The sequence below is a fragment of the Podarcis bocagei genome (assembly GCF_964188305.1).
Source record: "Podarcis bocagei genome assembly, chromosome: 14".
Lineage (NCBI taxonomy): Eukaryota > Metazoa > Chordata > Lepidosauria > Squamata > Lacertidae > Podarcis > Podarcis bocagei.
This window is the reverse complement of record NC_138139.1, coordinates 5,033,607-5,050,324: the sequence shown is the minus strand read 5'-3', so window position 1 is coordinate 5,050,324 and position 16,718 is coordinate 5,033,607. Positions and strand designations below refer to the sequence as shown.

The following is a 16,718-nucleotide window of genomic DNA, read 5'->3' as shown; positions in this document are numbered from 1 at the left end:
AGGCCGTATAGGGCTTTAAAGGTTAAAACCAGCACCTTAAACCTGATCCTGTACTCCACCGGGAGCCAGTGCAGCTGGTATAGTACCGGATGAATGTGATCTCGCTGCGAAGACCCCATAAGGAGTCTCGCCGCGGCATTCTGCACCCGATGGAGTTTCTGGGTCAGTCTCAAGGGCAGCCCCACGTAGAGCGAGTTACAATAATCCAGTCTGGAGGTGACCATCGCATGGATCACAGTGGCTAGGTCAGGACGAGAGAGATAAGGGGCCAACTGCTTAGCTTGGCGGAGATGAAAAAATGCCGCCTTTGTTATAGCTGTAATCTGCGCCTCCATGGAGAGGGAGGTATCGAAGATTACACCCAAACTCTTAACGGACGGTGCTGGCACTAATTGCACCCCCGCAAGAGATGGGAGTTGCCCCCCTCAATCCCATATCGTCCTGCCCCAGCCAGAGGACCTCTGTCTTCGAAGGATTTAACTTCAACCGGCTCCCACGTAACCATCCAGCCACAGCTTCCAGACATCTGGTCAGTGTGTCTGGGGCCGAGTCAATTAATGAGTTCTCTGTCTATGTTTCCCCAGGAACATATCCTGCAGGTTTTTGGCTGGCTCCTGAATTCCCTGACACCCATGCAAAGCAGAGATCATGTCAGCTCCCCATAGTGGCGAGTCTTGCACCTTCATGAAACAGCTTTTGGTAAATGCCGAAGATACATCTCTTTACCCTGGCCCTTGACAGCTGAGATGTGTGTTTTAAGAACCCACGCTATTCTTGTGAATGCAATATGTTTTAACAGTTTTTAATTCTGGATTTTAAATTGTTGTCACCAGCCCTAAAACCTGCTGGTGAAGGGAGGTGGGTAATAAATTTAATAATACAAATACAAATAACATACAGAGAAGTGGACACGGAGCAATGGATCCAAACTACAAGAAAGAAGATTCCACCTAAACATTAGGAAGAACTTCCTGACAGTAAGAGCTGTTCGACAGTGGAATTTGCTGCCAAGGAGTGTGGTGGAGTCTCCTTCTTTGGAGGTCTTTAAGCAGAGGCTTGACAACCATATGTCAGGAGTGCTCTGATGGTGTTTCCTGCTTGGCAGGGGGTTGGACTCGATGGCCCTTGTGGTCTCTTCCAACTCTATGATTCTATGATGCTATGAGTGTGAGCAGGGATCTGTTGAGATCCAAGAGACTCTCTAGAACACGGGTGTCAAACACAAGGCCCGCGGGCCGAATCTGGCCTGCCAGACCTCGTCATGTGGCCCGTGTAGCTGCCGCCGGCCGCCAGCCTTCACCTTTTATTCTCGTGGGGTTTTTTTGACACAAGAAAGCTGCCTCTTCAGCGCATGCGCGGCAGCCTACAAGCCAGAGAACGTCTGCCCTCTAGCGGCGCCGGCCGTTTTACGCGGGAAACCTCCACTTTACATGCATTCAGGAAACCTCCACTTGTTTTTATATTGAGCGCATGCCAGCCTGTGATGTGACAGATCCAACGGCTGCCTGAACCCTTCTCTCCTGTACTGTAAGTACATATGATGTATGTGGGGGGGAGGGGTATGTGGGGGGGGAGGGGTAGGACCTACAGATACAACCGGCCCTTTGAGGGTGACCAAACTGCTGATGCGGCCCCCCGATAAATTTGAGTTTGACACCCCTGCTCTAGAAGTATGGCTGGCTCTTTACTTATCTTCACTTTTTAAAAGCCACACAAATAACTCATTTTCATATTTTCAATCAGACAATAATTAGCTACTTTGCTACAAATTGCAGAAGGGATTGAGAAAGATATATTCTAATAACATTACACTTGAGATGTATATTTTCAGGACTCACCTTATTTTTATAATTTTAAGTTTATGTTTTTGTAATTTTAAGTTTTAAATATTGTGTTATTAACGATGTTTTTAAATTGCTGAATCCTGTCCTGGTACCTTGGGTTACGGGTGGGATAATAATAATAATAATAATAATAATAATAATAATAATAATATGCTCTCTCAAATAAATGTTGGGAATTCCAAACTCTTGAACAGTTTTCTCCTTCCTCATTTTTGAAACCTGCACTTTCCCAAGAGCAAGGTCTTCTTTCTCCTGTAATGAAGACAGGAGGAACCTCCAGACGAAACAACAGAATTAAAATGTAACTCCCTAATCACTAATACATTAGGTTAATTGCATTCTAGCAGTACAGCTGTTCTCAAGCATTCCAGGAACGAGGCGGATAATGGCTCCCTAAGAGATTCAAAATGGAAGTTCCTGTGCAGGTTGCAAACTCTGTTTTCCCACAGATGAAGAAACGACTTCCTGTAAATGACTTTTTTTTTTAAGGACCCAGAGATGAACAGTATTTAAGCCTTTGTTTGACTGAGGCTGTCTTAACAGTACAGCGGCAAGAGACTCTCATACCTTGATAGTTTTAACCAGGTTGGCAGTGCTGTTTGCCACTTCCTTTGCAGACTGGACAAAGTGCCTCTTTGCAACAGGATTGGCTGTCTTGGACGAAGCAATGCGGCAGGCATTACACAGCGCAGAAGTGTGCTTTGCCACAATGGTAGCTGCTGATAAGACCTGGAAAATGAAACACACACACATGGCTGAGGGGGCGGAAATAGAACCACAGACAGGGCCAGCCCTACCACGAGGCAGAGTGAGGCAGCCAATTCAGGCGGAAGTTGTGGAGGGGTGGGGAGTGGATAGAGCTGCGTATGCCATGAGGCCTGCCCCTCAGGTGTACAGAGGAGGATGCTGTTCCACTGCCAGTGTCAAAATAGGATAAAACAGTTTGGTGAGTTTTTGCAGGCTCCATCTTTTCCCTTTGCCTCAGGCAGCCAAATGTCTTGGGCTGGCTCAGTGATGGAATGGCTGCTCTGCTAATTCTCCATCTGTGTTCTGAAGCACCAGTGGATTAGGAAGAAAGGAACTTGAGTTCTTTTGGACCTACGATGCAGCATAGAAAGTTGACACATTTTAAAGAGCCATTTGGTTATTTAAATGTTTGGCAAAATCCCTAGCAGCTGGTCCAGGTCTCATTGCTGATTAAAAGGGTGCTGAGAGATCTAGGGAGATACCAGCAAGCTTTTTTCCTCCTTGTAGTTCAGTCCTATCCATGTCTACTCAGATGGAAGTCCCATTCAGTTTAATGGGGCTCACTCCCAGGTAAGTTGGTAGAGAATTGCTGCTTTGATTACAGATCAAAGTAAGATAAAGAGAAGACACGAATGGCCACTGACATGTTGACAAGAGTTTTAAAAATGTTGGTTGTTCACACGCTTTATATATTTCTGTTAATGACTGAAGGAAATGCATCTTTATATTTACAAAAAAGAGGAAAATGCATTCATTCACCTGTAAAGTACAAACACAGCATTCCCAAACGCAATTCAGTCCAAACACATTTTAAACCTCTTTACTGGTATTCACAAATCCTTATTCTTGCCTCCCCCCCCCAAAAAAAAAATCAGTGAAATAGATACTTGGGAGAGGGAAAAATTTCCTCTGATAAATAAACTAGTGATTTTCTCCTTGGGAAATAGTTGTTAATTTTTCTCTGTTGTGTAACAGAGTCAGGAGCAATTGCTTGCTTCCATACTTTAGCAGTAGCAATAGAAATTTTTGTGCTGCGAGCTTAGTAAGAAACAGACCATAGCTGAGAGGGCAGAGCTCATGCCTTGCATACAGAAGTTCCCAAGTTCCCACCCAATTAAAATATGAAGTGCTCCCCTATTTTCAGGCCACATGCAACCCAAGACTGCTATTTCTACAAAGGTGGGCCCCTTACAGGCTGTGAAGCACGAGCCAGCAAAATGCCTCTGGCAACCTTGATGGAAGTTACCTGGGATGGGCTGCTTCCGGGGTCCACCAAGTTCTGACATGCCATTTGGATAGCTTGATTGGCCCTGGCAAACTGGATAGGATCAACAAGCCCCTGCTGACCCGCCTGGCTGTTGGGATCCGAGATGCCAACCAGGTAAGCGGCCTAGGCAAAAACCAAAGGCATTGTGACTACTCAGAGGTGGTTTTCAAGAAGCACACAATAAACGCCTATTAGTTCACTTGAGATCATGCAAAACCGAGAGTGGAAGAAGAGAGTCATTTTTTCATCCAATGTTCTTCCCAGACAAGGCAGGTCTTGCATTCCAATTACAGGCACGGAAAAATGCAGAGAAGCCATTTAAGCATTATTTGCAAAACTGGCCTAATGCTAATGCCCACAACTAAAGTCATTCACAGGCAAATCAGCCTCTGCTGTGGTCATTCACTGGGCCAGCAGCAAGCTAGATAACTAGAAGGTTATTCATAAATACATAATAAGCACTCTAGCAGAAACTCCATCAAGACAAACACTCAAAAAGACCACCAAAGGTCCCTCCATCCTCACACTTTGCAAGCAGTTGAAACACCTTAATGCACTTGCAGAAGCTTAACGAACACTGTCACCCACCACTGCAGAAAACCTTGCTTAGTACATTAGTCACCTGAAACTCACCTGAGCTGCTGCTTCAGTGAGGCCACAAAGGGCCTTGGAAGCCACCCCAACACACTCGCCAAAGACTGGAAGGTCCCCTGTCTTGGCATTCTGGGAAATTCCAGCCATCGCCTCTCCCAGAACCTGCGGGGGGAGGGGGGGAGCAATTCAAGACTTTCAATTCAATCCTTGCTTTAGAAATCACAACACCACTTAATAACCATACGCTAATATTCACTAATACCTCATACTTCTAATAAGCCTTATTTATTAGTATCAATATTTGATAATATGCAATGCTATAAAATGAAAATATTATTTATTCATTCATTTATTTATTTTCTACAGCTCTTCATCAGAGGAATACAGAGTGGTTTACAGTATAAAAACACAAAAATACATAACATAGTAACAAACAAAAACAACACCCCCTACCTAGAAGGCACATCAGACTCAATTCACACACATTATCTCCGTAATACAATCACCTTCCTACTGGTTTTATCTCCACACTGCGAATCAGGAGCAACATCATCAGCTGACTGACAGGTGAGCATCCCCCACCTGCCCAGGTGGGCCACTGAAGATGGGGGGCGGGCGGGGCAGGGGCAGGAAGACACCAGGATCTGGCCTGCTGGCTGGAAAAGGCTCCCCTTCCCTGCTCTAGATTTTTGGAGGTTAGTTTTATGAAGATTAGTTTCGCTGCAGGTCCTTTAGCAATGCTAAAATGCTGTTTTACACTGTTTTTCTATATAGTGTTTTAACTACTATTAGCAGCCTGGACTCTCTTTGGGGAGGGAGGGTGGACTGTACTTTTGACATAACTGCTAAAAAAATCTCCTTGTTTTTGGATGTTGGAGAAAGCTGTAGCTCCAAGATTTTGCTCTCCCCCCCTCACCTGCCAGGAGGCTCCAGTACCCCACTTCAGGGAGCGCTAAAGATGACTTAGTACAACTGGTCATGAAACCGAACATGCAGATGGAAAGAAAATACGATGGCTACCTTGGAGTTTTCCATAACACCTTCAATGCAGTCAAAATAAGAGAGGTCGCTAACAGGTTCGTTGGGGTTTTCCAGCATTTCTTTAACCGTCTGAAAATAAGAGGGGCACAAGTGATGGTTGGCAATGCAGTAAAAATCCTAGACCATGAAGCCCTTGCTGCACCTTCTTAGGGTCCTTGGGTGAGCTGATTAAGCAAAGCCCTTCTTGGAATGGGAATGAATCCATTTTAAATACATATTGCTTTGAAATGAAAATCAGCTTTTTGTGTCTGGCTTGTTATATTTATTAGAATGTTGAATTGCAGTTTTATGGATTGATTTTAGTTTTGTTCCCTGCTTTGTATGATACCCCCTCCCAATAAAAGCAGCATATGTGTATTTATATAACTTCCCTTCTTTTGTCTGTATATGTCTGGGTTGGTTGCAGGAAGAAATAAAATTATCACATATGTGGTCAACAATATTGACATTTTTGACACTTTGATCAGGCCCCTTCTGGAAGAATACATGCAAGGAGACTCATATCTTCCAGGCAGTTATCCTGGAAAAACAACTCACTGGCTCACTTCAGCCTCCAGTGTGTTAAGTTACAAGGAATACCTGAAGTTTGCTGAATGTCAACATTCCCAAATGAATCTGGCAAAGTGAATCTGCCCCAAAGTGGAGAAAAGTAAAGCTAATTTCAGAAATTAACAATAATGCCAACAACTATTGGCATTAACATGTGAATCTGCACATGTGAATGACAATAATCTCAAAAACTGAGAACAGGCACTGCAATGAATATATAAATATCCAAGAACTTAACAAATAGAATATTTTATCTGTTTCATCCAGGGGAAGGGGCATCAGGGAAACCCAGCCTTGAGTTCCCAGAGGCAGATGGGACAAAAACTCCCAGCAGTCCCAGCAAACATGGTGACCAGGGGTCAGGGATGATGGGACTTGGAGTCCAGCAACATGAGGAGCTCAATGATGGGGAAGGTTGATGTCAACAATAGTGTGGCCACTATCACAAATAAATGGAAACAAAACAGCAATCTTTGAATGATACTAGTTGAGAACAAAGCTACGCAACTAATACAGTTTAGTATTTACTGTCTACGGAAGTAAGAGATGTAAGGTTCCCTGGGTTGTAGCAGTCAAGCTGTGGCAATCGAGCCGTCAAAAAACCAAGGCAGCCAAGCTTTGATGTTTTATCACTTGATCCACCAGCACTCTTGTTTAGACAGTTAGCATGGCAGACTCAAGTGCCAGCCTGCTGAGCGTTCAGTCAGCTGACTAGCAAGCAACTCTCCAAGTCCAGATGGGGCAAGATTTGAGGACAGCCACAAACACCCTTAATCACGAAAGCTTTGCCAGTCACATCCCCCAAGAACAGTGAGCCTGCAATCAAGTGGAGACCTACCTCCAGTTCCCGGAGAGCGTTGTCACACTCTTTTTGGCCCGGCGCTTGCTGAGTACACAAAGTGATGAGCTGATTTATACTCTCAGTCACAGCCCTAGAAGACAAGAGACATGCACATCTCAGAGACCAACAATGTGGGTAATCAGAGTAGATCACAGGTGGACCTGCTATGAGGTAGCCGGCTTGATTAGAGAAGCAAGTGGCAACCCACCACCACCCTGCCAGAAAAGTTTAAGAAATTAAGATGCATAGTACCCAAGAGCAGCCAAATTATTTTTGAATTGGCAGTAAGAAATCAATAATTATAAACGACACCCAAAATCAACTGCCTGAGGCATCTGCCTAATTCTGTCTAATGGTAGGGCAGGCTCTAAAGAGACTTCTCAAAATAAGCTAGTAAAAGTCTCCTAAAATTCTCCTCCACTAGTAAAACCAATCAGCCAATTAATACCAATATCAATTTTTAAAGATAAAACAAACTAGAAAATATCTCTCTAATCCAGGAAACAACCCCCACAACCCAAAGCTGCATCCCTCTAGTGGGAAAACCCAAATGCCAGATGAAAAATGGATGAAGGGCGGTATAGAAATTTAATAAATAATAAAAATAAAATTATCCTCAGGGCTACTTCTGTAATGGCACTGCCTCCACTGGCAGATTTTGTTTTGCACTGTACAGATGGCAGCGGAAGCAAAGCCCCCCTTGATGAACAAAGGTGGCAGGGGGTTCCCAAAGCTGGGGCCATTCAGATGTTTTGAACTACAAATCCCATCAGGCCTAGCCAGTACAAAGCTGGGACTGATGGGAGTTGTAGTTCAAAACATTTGAAAGTACCAGCTTGTGGAAAGCTGGCATACAGAAAGGCCACTTCTAAGGCATGTGGGTCCCATCTAAAACAGATCTATATATTCCCTGATTTCCTTCCTCCCATTTGTTTGATTAGGAGCCCTTGGAAGGGAGGGCAGGTGGTTCTCACCTGGCGTTCTAACATGGGGGGTAACAATGACTAACCAGGAGAGAGTGGGAGAGGAGCAAGGCACCAGGGAGTAAATGCACCAGTGGAGCTGATCCTGCTGGGAGGTTAGGTAAGCAGCAGTGGCCCTCCCTGCTGACCACTCCTGGGTTTTATGTTCATTTGGAAAACAGAAGCTACTCAGGTGAACTGCACTTCTGCCTTGGCCCTTACCTTGCAGCCGCTGCCAAGAGGTTCTTGGCATTGGGAGCACCGGGATCCACTGAGAGAGACTTGGCAGCCAGAAGCAACTTGCTGGAAGCCATGGAGATGTTCTTGAGGTTCCCAATGACTTGAATTTGGTCCTCCTTTGTCTGTAAGGCCAAAGAGGCAAATCATGGCATGGATTTAGGGCAAGGGAAGGCAGCAAGGAGGCTAAGCTCTGAGTTACTCTCCATGCAAAGACAAAAGGATGTCGCATCCAAGCCCCTGATGCTGTGACAAGAGGGGGCCTTTGCGGAAAAAGTGGTGGTTGGGTGGGGGGGAGGGGAGTGCTTTAAAATCAACTTGTTGAAGAGGCAACTTGTTTGGCGAGCAGCAGAGAGGGCCGCTCACTCTGCACCACAGGCTACAATGGAAATTATAGCAAGTGCTAAAAGGCCTGCAGCTAATTTGCATGACTTGACTGCAAGGGCTTAATTAGCATCTCATTTCCATGAGCACGACAAGATGTCAAGCAACCATGGGTGGGTGTGCAGCTGTTAATGTTGGCAGGCCTGCAAGACAGGGAAAGGCAGAGCGGTCTTTGCTCAATACACAGGGAGGTTCTGGCCGACTCAGAGCTTGGAGCAGGTGGCCCTGGATAAACCAAGACATACTTTGTCACTCAGCTGCCGGCCCAGACAATAGCAGAGCGAATGAGAGCTGTGCTGATGAAGCAACACCTTTGAGATCTGCAGCGCAGCCTAATGTGGACTGGAGTTCTTAAGCAAAGGCAGAGGGCAGGCTGGTTACTCTCATGCTGCCCTTTGCTGAGAAGAACTTTTCCTTGCTGCTGCTGTTCCTTAGAGAAAAGGGTCAGAAAAGGACAAAATGATCAAGGGGGTGGAGCAACTCCCTATGGGGAAATGTTGCAGCATATGGGACCTTTTAGTTTAGAGAAAGGATGTGTCACGTTTAGAAAGTTATGCATGGCACAGAGAAAGTGAAAAGAGAAAGGTTTTTCTCCCTCTCTCATAACATTAGGACTCGTGGACATCCACAGAGGTTGAATGCTGGAAGATTCGGGACAGGCGCAAAGAACGACTCCTTCATGCAGCCCGTAGTTAATCTATTAGCTAGTAGTTAAAAACTCGCTCCCACAGGAGGCGGTGGTGGCCACCAACTTAGATGGCTTTAAAGGAGGATCAGAGAACTTCATGGAGGAGAAGGCTATCAATGGCCACTCGCCCTGTGGCCCTCCCCGGCCTCCACAGTTGGAGGCAGCAATGCTTCTGAATACAAGTTGCTGGAAACTGCAGGAGGGGAGAGGGCTCTGGCACTCAGGTTCGGCTTGCAGGTTTCCCATCTGGCTGGCCACTGTCAGAACAGGAGGCTGGACTTGATGGGCCACTGGTCGGATCCAGCAAGCTCTTCTTAGGTTGTTATAATGGACATGCTGATTCCCTGCTAAGTGATAGTGAACAAGCCAGGGGGATGGGAGTTGGACAGAATGAGATGTGATAGGGGATACACCATGTATAGAATCATAAACACTGTAGGAGGCTTTGGAGGTCATATAGTCCAGTGCGGGAAATTTAGAACTAGAGAATCCTCCACCCCCAACCCCTTTAGCTTGGGGAGAGCCCACCCACCACCTCTCTAATAAATGGGTCTCTTTGCCTCACTGCTCTGTCAAGAGGTTTCTCTTAATGTTCAACCCAAGTCTAGCTTCCTCCAACATGATCCCATGAGATCTAGTTCTGGAACAGCATCAGAGAACAAAGACTCTGCCTTCTCCTTTGTGGCAACCTTCAGGTGCATGGAAAGACCTACTGCCTTCTCCTCTCCTGTTTCTTTGGACATTCCTTTCATTTCAACATTTACACCCCACTGTTCCTTTCTGAGGAAAGCTGACAAAGGAGCTGACAAACACCCCACCCCAACAACCACGACCAATCGCTTCCCCCCTCACCGCATCCTGCCCAGCCAGAGAGCAAACTGGTGGAGGAAGACGCCTCACCTGAGCTTGCCCAGCCATTTCAATCCCAGCATCCAGGAACTCGTCAAAGTCTTCACTGAATTTTCCGGAAGCAGCTGCCAGCTCCCCACTCTGGCCCCGCGTGGCATGGACAACCTCCCCCGCTGACTGGTTCAGGTCAGCTGCAGCCTGGTTGAGTTCACTCTGTGCTTCTTGGAATGATTTTGAACTGGGAGGCAGCTACCAGGCAGGGGCGGGGGAAGAGAAAGAGGGGTTGGGGGTAAGTTACCAATGGCTTTATACACAGTAACCTCAGTGCAGGGCACTTTGCAAAGTCCCTGCTCCATGGAACTTACAGTCTAAAAACTGTAGCACACAGAAGGGATGGAACAGAAGGGAACAATGCAATTGTTTCGGTTATGTGCACCTGGGTTTAGTTACAGTAGGGGACAGGAATTACAGCAGTTCCGGCACCCCAACCCGGTGCCTTCCAGATGTTGTTGGCCTCCAATTGCCATCAGCCCCAGCTAGCATTGGCCAATGGCCAGGGATGACGGGAGTTGTAGTAGTCCAGCAACATTGAAAGGGCAACAGGCTGGTTATCCAAGGACTACCCAAGGGTTATGCCAACTGTCCCAAAGTTAGGCCAGGCTGCTCAAACTCTCTTGCAGTGAGCCTTGTGAAAGCTTGGTTATACATGAGGTGGAGTGAGGTGATGGAATGGATGGTGCCAGAACTGTACCACCATCTTACCACAAGTCTACAAGCAAGCAACTCTTTTGAGAGTAATGTTCTGATTATTGGAGGTTGCAGTAACCATTTTTAAGGCCAGCTTTGCATTAAAAACAAAAATAAAAACCTACCACCACCACCACCAACAACAAACAAACAACAACAACAACAACATACAAATATTAAAAAGTATCTCACCGATTCCACAAGCAATTTTTTGCTGGATTCACCAATGCTCTTCAACGCTACATCCACATCCTTTTGGCCAGGAAGGCAGTTCACACAGTTGTTCAAAGAATGGGAGACAGCTTTGGCCACCTTCAGGGGAAAACATGGCAAAGTTAATTAATTAAATGAATGCTGCCTACAATCTCTGAGCATGTGTGCAGTGCATCCCCCCCAGTACCAGACCCCCACAAGCCAGTAGCCTCAACATTCCAGGAGGATGTGGGAAAGGGACAAATCTTTCAGAGACTTAAATTCTTCCAGAATGATGGTGGAGACACATGGCCAAGAACACATGACCCCATTGTTAAAACATCTGCACTGGCTGCCCATCTATTACCAAGCTAAGTTCAAGGTCATTGCATTAAATTACAGAGCCCTGAACAACTTAGGTCAGGGTACCTCGAGGAACCACCTGAACTCTTATATCCCAGCTCCATTATTGAGATCATCTGCAGGAGCATTGTTGGTTGTTCCCAAAGTTGGTGAAGCTCATTTAACAGCAAGAAGAAACCAAGCCTTTTGGCGTCATCAGCCCAGTCCTGTGGAATACTCTGCCAAGAGAGATTCAGCAGATGCCTTCTGTGACAACTTTTTTTCTATCCTGCTAGGCTTATGAAGGCAATAAAAATACATCTTTTCATAATAGTTAGTTGATGGTCTATGTTTTAAATGTTTATTATACATACAGACATTATTGTAAACCACTCTGATTTTTCTATGATATAGTGGAATATATATATATATATTGTGTGTATATGTATGTTTTTAAAAGGGACGTGGGTGGCGCTATGGTCTAAACCACTGAGCCACTTGGGCTTGGCAATCAGAAGATCAGCAGTTCGAATGTGCATGATGGGGTGAGCTCCCATTGTTCTGTCCCAGCTTCTGCCAACCTAGCAGTTCAAAAGTACACCAGTGCAAGTAGATAAATGGGTATCGCTGTGGCGGGAAGGTAAACAGTGTTTCCATACGCTCTGGCTTCCGCCATGGTGTCCTGTTGTGCTAGAAGCGGTTTAGTTATGCTGGCCACATGACCAGCTCCCCTGGCCTGAAAAGTGAGATGAGAGCTGCACCCCATAGTAGCCTCTATAGTAGCCCCCCGTCTATATATATATATCTCCTTGGAAGGCTGAACCAGAAACTGAGTTCCTTCTCAGCTAGTGAACCTGTAGGCAGGGGCTGTCAGGCTGTCTTCATCCATCGGGTATAAAAAATCTTTTAAATGAATAATAATCAAAGTAGGTCGTGGTACTCGCATCTTAGATAGGCATCAGCAGTCAGAAATCCCTGCTGTCATGTTGCTTACAATCTGAATTTTGACAGCGGAGGAGAGGCAAAGGGAGGGCAGGAGAGAACCATGCAGAAGCCACACGCCACCCAGATGGACAGAGGAAGGAGCATTGCATTGGACCAGATTTTCAAGCCAACTGACCTAATTTGCAGCAATTGGACTAATATATGAATCACAACACAATTCTCCTTTGATTTTCACACTTCTCTGAATTTTGCAATGCATTTCTTAGCTCAAAAAGATATTAATTTGGGTTAACATTGCTACCATAATATATGGGAAAGTACTTTAAGCAAGATGTACTCTGAGATAAAACATGTGTTAAAAGCATAGCTCTGCAACAACGTGCATATTTAAATATTAATATTTCACCAAATAATGTAGAAATCAAAGAATCATAGAACTACAAAGCTGGAAGGGATCCAAAGGGTCATCTAGTACAACCCCCTGCAATGCAAGAATCACAGTTCCTGGGCCTTCTTTCATTGACTTCTCCAGGCCTCGCCTTGTGCCAAGCACCTGTCTGTGAGCAGCTACTGACAGACCATCCTTAAGAGCTCTTCTCCCCAACACCAGAGGGAGGCCTCCAGCTGAGAGGAGCGGAGGGCACACGGAATGGGGGCAGCAATCACCTTGTCCTGCAGAACTGAGTCTTTAGCCACTTAAACCACATTCTTTGCCTTCAACACCAAGAGGGTGTGGGCGTTGGCAACTGTTTTGGCAAGATGGAAGTGGCATGGACCACAAGAAACTCCTCCATCCCTACCCTGGCAGAGGTACAGATGGAGATCAACTTTGAAGGAGCCAAGACAAATGCTTCATGGGAATGAGACAGGTTGGAGAAAGAAGGAGGCATCTGCCTTGGGTGGCAGATTCCAGGCACCATTAAGGGCAGCAGAAGGAGAAATGGATGGATGGGCGTCACAGGGCACAAGCCACCGAGACAGTCTCCTGCACAAACTTTGCTGCAGTGAATGGGGGCTGAACAAGAGCACAGTGGGGCCCCCCAAATCCCTCTCCATTTCACCCAGCCTCACCTGGGCCAGCCTCTGTTGGCTTTCTGCATCACCAGGAGCCACCAAAGCCTGCTTTGCTTCCTGGATGAGCATTGCTGAGCCTTCCATGACATCCCGCGCCGAGTCCAACATTGCGTGGGCTGCTGCTGGGTCACTGGTGGATGCGGAAACACCTCGGGCCGCCTGAGCCAAAGTCTTCAAGGCATGTGCCGTCTCCCTGGCAGCAACCCCTAAATTAAGATCACATTGAGCATATTAGTAATACTCAGCTCGGACCAGCTAGTTTCTCATTTTAATTCACATTTCATGAAACAACGAAAACCAAAACACAGCTAGTCTTTGAAATGTGCACTGTTCTGGATTTTGTGGCGTATTCTCCAGCCGAAAAGGGTCTACAAAAATGCATAAAGTAGTGAAAAATAATGCAGAGAACTCCATAAGGAAAAACTGCTTGCAAAAATGCAAGTTATGAGAAATTACATGAAAACTATTTTCATGTGGATGCAGAAAATAGGGGAAACGGGACTTCAAATTTGAAAAATGAGGAACTTAGACAGAAACTTATATTGATAGATTGGTCCAGCCCTCTTTTCAGATCACAGAGAGCAAATTTCCCCATTAGCAAGTGGGATAACCTCATTTTCAATGAGAATTCCTCACCAGCATCTACGAGGATAGAAACCCATTGGGGATGTGGACTGATTTTTTATACATGCCCTTTCACCTTTTGACGTAAAAGTATTCAGTTTTCATTATTTTTTTCCCCATTTCATGAAATATTCAAGGCACCAAATGGGATTTGAGGAGTCTGAAATGTGATAAAATCCAGTGATTCAGCTAGGTTCAATTCTTCCACAGCCTGGAGCTCTCCAGATGTTTTGGGCTGCAACTTCCATAAGCCTCAGCTGGCAAAACCTGTGTCCACTGATTCACTCACTAACACAGGAAAAATCCCACCTCCCAGGCCAATCTGCCATACTTCAAATGTTGAGAGTGACACAGAGAGCAGACCTCCGCAGACTCTTAGTGGTTGACCAGGCTCATGGAACATGGCCAGTGTAAGACTCAGTAGGGACTCCAAGCTTGCTCCCTGTTCCACTGCAGTTGCAGACCAGAGAAAGGAACAGCAAGTCCTTCAAGCCAGGCCACTGTCTCCACAGCCGAGATGCCTTCTGGTCACCAGGTGATGCCACAGAGCCAATCCCATGCCCCCACCTGCTACAAATCTCCAAGGTCCGTTGGATCCAACCCAGTGCAGATGCAGCAGGGACACCAGGATTAGGACTACCTGTTTTCTACCTGCCTACAGCCTGATCCTGGTGCTTGCTAGTCCTTGGAATTTTGCTTCCACAATAGCAAGCTTCTGGGTTAAACAAGATTCTTCAACCACCCAACTTGACAGTAGTTTCTGTTTCACTGAAAAGCTTGCCTAACTACCACAACATCACAGACTGAAAAGTGATGAGCTAAAGATACCAGTAGCCTGCTTTGTTGGGGCTTTGCATGGAACTGATTTCTCATCAAGAATAAACGCTCTGGTCCACTGAGTGCCCAAGATTTTGCGTAAGCTTCTATGCTCCACTCGCCACACCCCCATAACCCTGTGTTAACCAGCCAGGGCCCTTGACATTGTAAACAGCTTTTTGAATCTTCTGGCCTGTTTCAAAAGCAGTTTGCAACACGGCACAGAGGGACAGCTATTTGGGAAAAATCTAATGGAAGGCTCTTTGGGGTCATGGCATTGTTTCTTGAGACCCTGGCTGTTATAGCACTGAGCAACCCCCAGGGTCACTGGGAAGATTCGCCTCCAATTGCCCAGCTTGCCCCAATTTGGAGGTGAGCTTTCACAGGGAAGAGAAAGCGAAGAGGAGGAGGAGGGAAGAAAGAAGGGGAAATGCTTCCTTTGCAGAGAGGAGGAAGGTGACAAAATAACAAGGCCTGTTTGGGTACATTTTTGCTTTCCAGATGATAAATATCTACAGTTATAAACCCTTTAAGCTTCCAGCCTAACAAATATAGGAGCTGTCCTCTCCCAAGTGAAGAGCATTCAAACCATGTGGGAGCCTTACTGCTGCAATCCTACACCAACACTGTGAGACTTACGACCAGCTGGCTTTTCTCCAAGCTGAGCATTTCTGCTTACAAAAACAAACGTGATCCCTGACCTGGATCACAACAAATGAAAAAATTAATAGCAGTGATAGCGAACAGCTTTTAGCCAGAGGGCCAACCCTCTGATGACTTTATACCGCCCACACACAGAGGATCCACAGCCTGTCCTTCTCACCAGAGCTGTGCAAATCATCCTCTCTGCTAGTAAATTATGTTGAATGGAGAGGGGGCAATTTCCAGCTACATCAGGGCACTGGGGTTTGCCCGCCTAAACTGCATGCCCACTTTAAAATAAGGTAAATTTTCCTGCTGATGTCATAATTGGTGAGGTCACTGGGGTAGCAAAAAAAATTGCTGGGGGGAGGGGAATCAAGCCCCCAAGCTGGGGATTAGCCACCCTTGATTAAGGGTGTCAGCAAAGCATAGGTGTCTGGCCAAGTCAATGTTCCCAAACATAGCTGGATGCCAATGCAAAGCTAATGTAGCGGACAAGAAGCATGTTAATCAATATATCCTCTCAGCCAGCCAAGTGGCCTGGTAGCATTTCCCAAAATGGAGTGGTTTCTTAATGCCATATTTTTTTAAAAAAAATGTTTCTTGATCTTTCACAGGTAATTCAGAACAAGAAAAAAGAAAGTTATATAGGTCCCTCCCCTTCCAGAATTAATTACATATTTTAGGAATTGTTACTGATGCACAAATGTCAGCTCCCATGTGCCAAGACTCTGCATCTGAAATGAAACACAGAGCCATCTTAATCCAATTATATCCACTTCAAAGCCGAAGTGCAACCGAAATCTGTTCAGTCCCATTACCAAAAGGAAAGTTGCTCTAATGAGTTGTATCAGCTGGATTCAGAAATCCCCAACTGGACTAAGCACTGAAGACAGAATGTAATTGACACAAGAGCATTTTAATGGCTACAAGAGCCTTTTTGCCATTCAGCCTGCAATTCCCCAAGCCTTTCATATACTGAAGGAGACGCTTTGGTATCAAATGCATTTTCATTTCTTGATACAGAGACACAACTAGCATCCTTTAAGGGAGCAAAGTACATGGATATTCATGTCACATTGGAACCACACACGAGTCTTCCTGAGAATGCATATTCCCCCCCCGCCAGAAACTTGTTCCCAGTAATTCAAATGAAGGGTTTCAAAAAGAGGATAGTTAGCTAACAGAAGTCAGGAGCTGGACTTGTTGCTGAGGTAGCCAAATGTGGTTTCCTCCAGATGTTTTTGGATTACAAACCCCACCATCCTTGCTGGTGCTGATGGGAGTTGTAGCCCAGCGACATCTAGAGGACACTATCCCGGCTATCTCTGAT

General features: G+C 45.7%; 1 protein-coding gene across 5 annotated transcripts in view; it reads right to left on the bottom strand.

Annotated features, from left to right (window-relative positions):
- TLN2 (talin 2) overlaps nt 1–16,718 on the bottom strand; it is a 184,411-nt gene that overhangs the window by 44,718 nt on the left and 122,975 nt on the right. For all 5 annotated transcript variants that reach the window (XM_081170483.1, XM_081170485.1, XM_081170481.1 and 2 more), the window contains exons 27-35: nt 13,301–13,509; nt 10,943–11,062; nt 10,055–10,252; nt 8,068–8,207; nt 6,881–6,974; nt 5,473–5,562; nt 4,492–4,614; nt 3,838–3,981; nt 2,412–2,573 (exon numbers count right to left, since the gene is read on the bottom strand). In XM_081170483.1, coding sequence (XP_081026609.1) covers nt 2,412–2,573; nt 3,838–3,981; nt 4,492–4,614; nt 5,473–5,562; nt 6,881–6,974; nt 8,068–8,207; nt 10,055–10,252; nt 10,943–11,062; nt 13,301–13,509 — 1,280 coding nt within the window. The remainder of the gene's footprint in view (nt 1–2,411; nt 2,574–3,837; nt 3,982–4,491; nt 4,615–5,472; nt 5,563–6,880; nt 6,975–8,067; nt 8,208–10,054; nt 10,253–10,942; nt 11,063–13,300; nt 13,510–16,718) is intronic.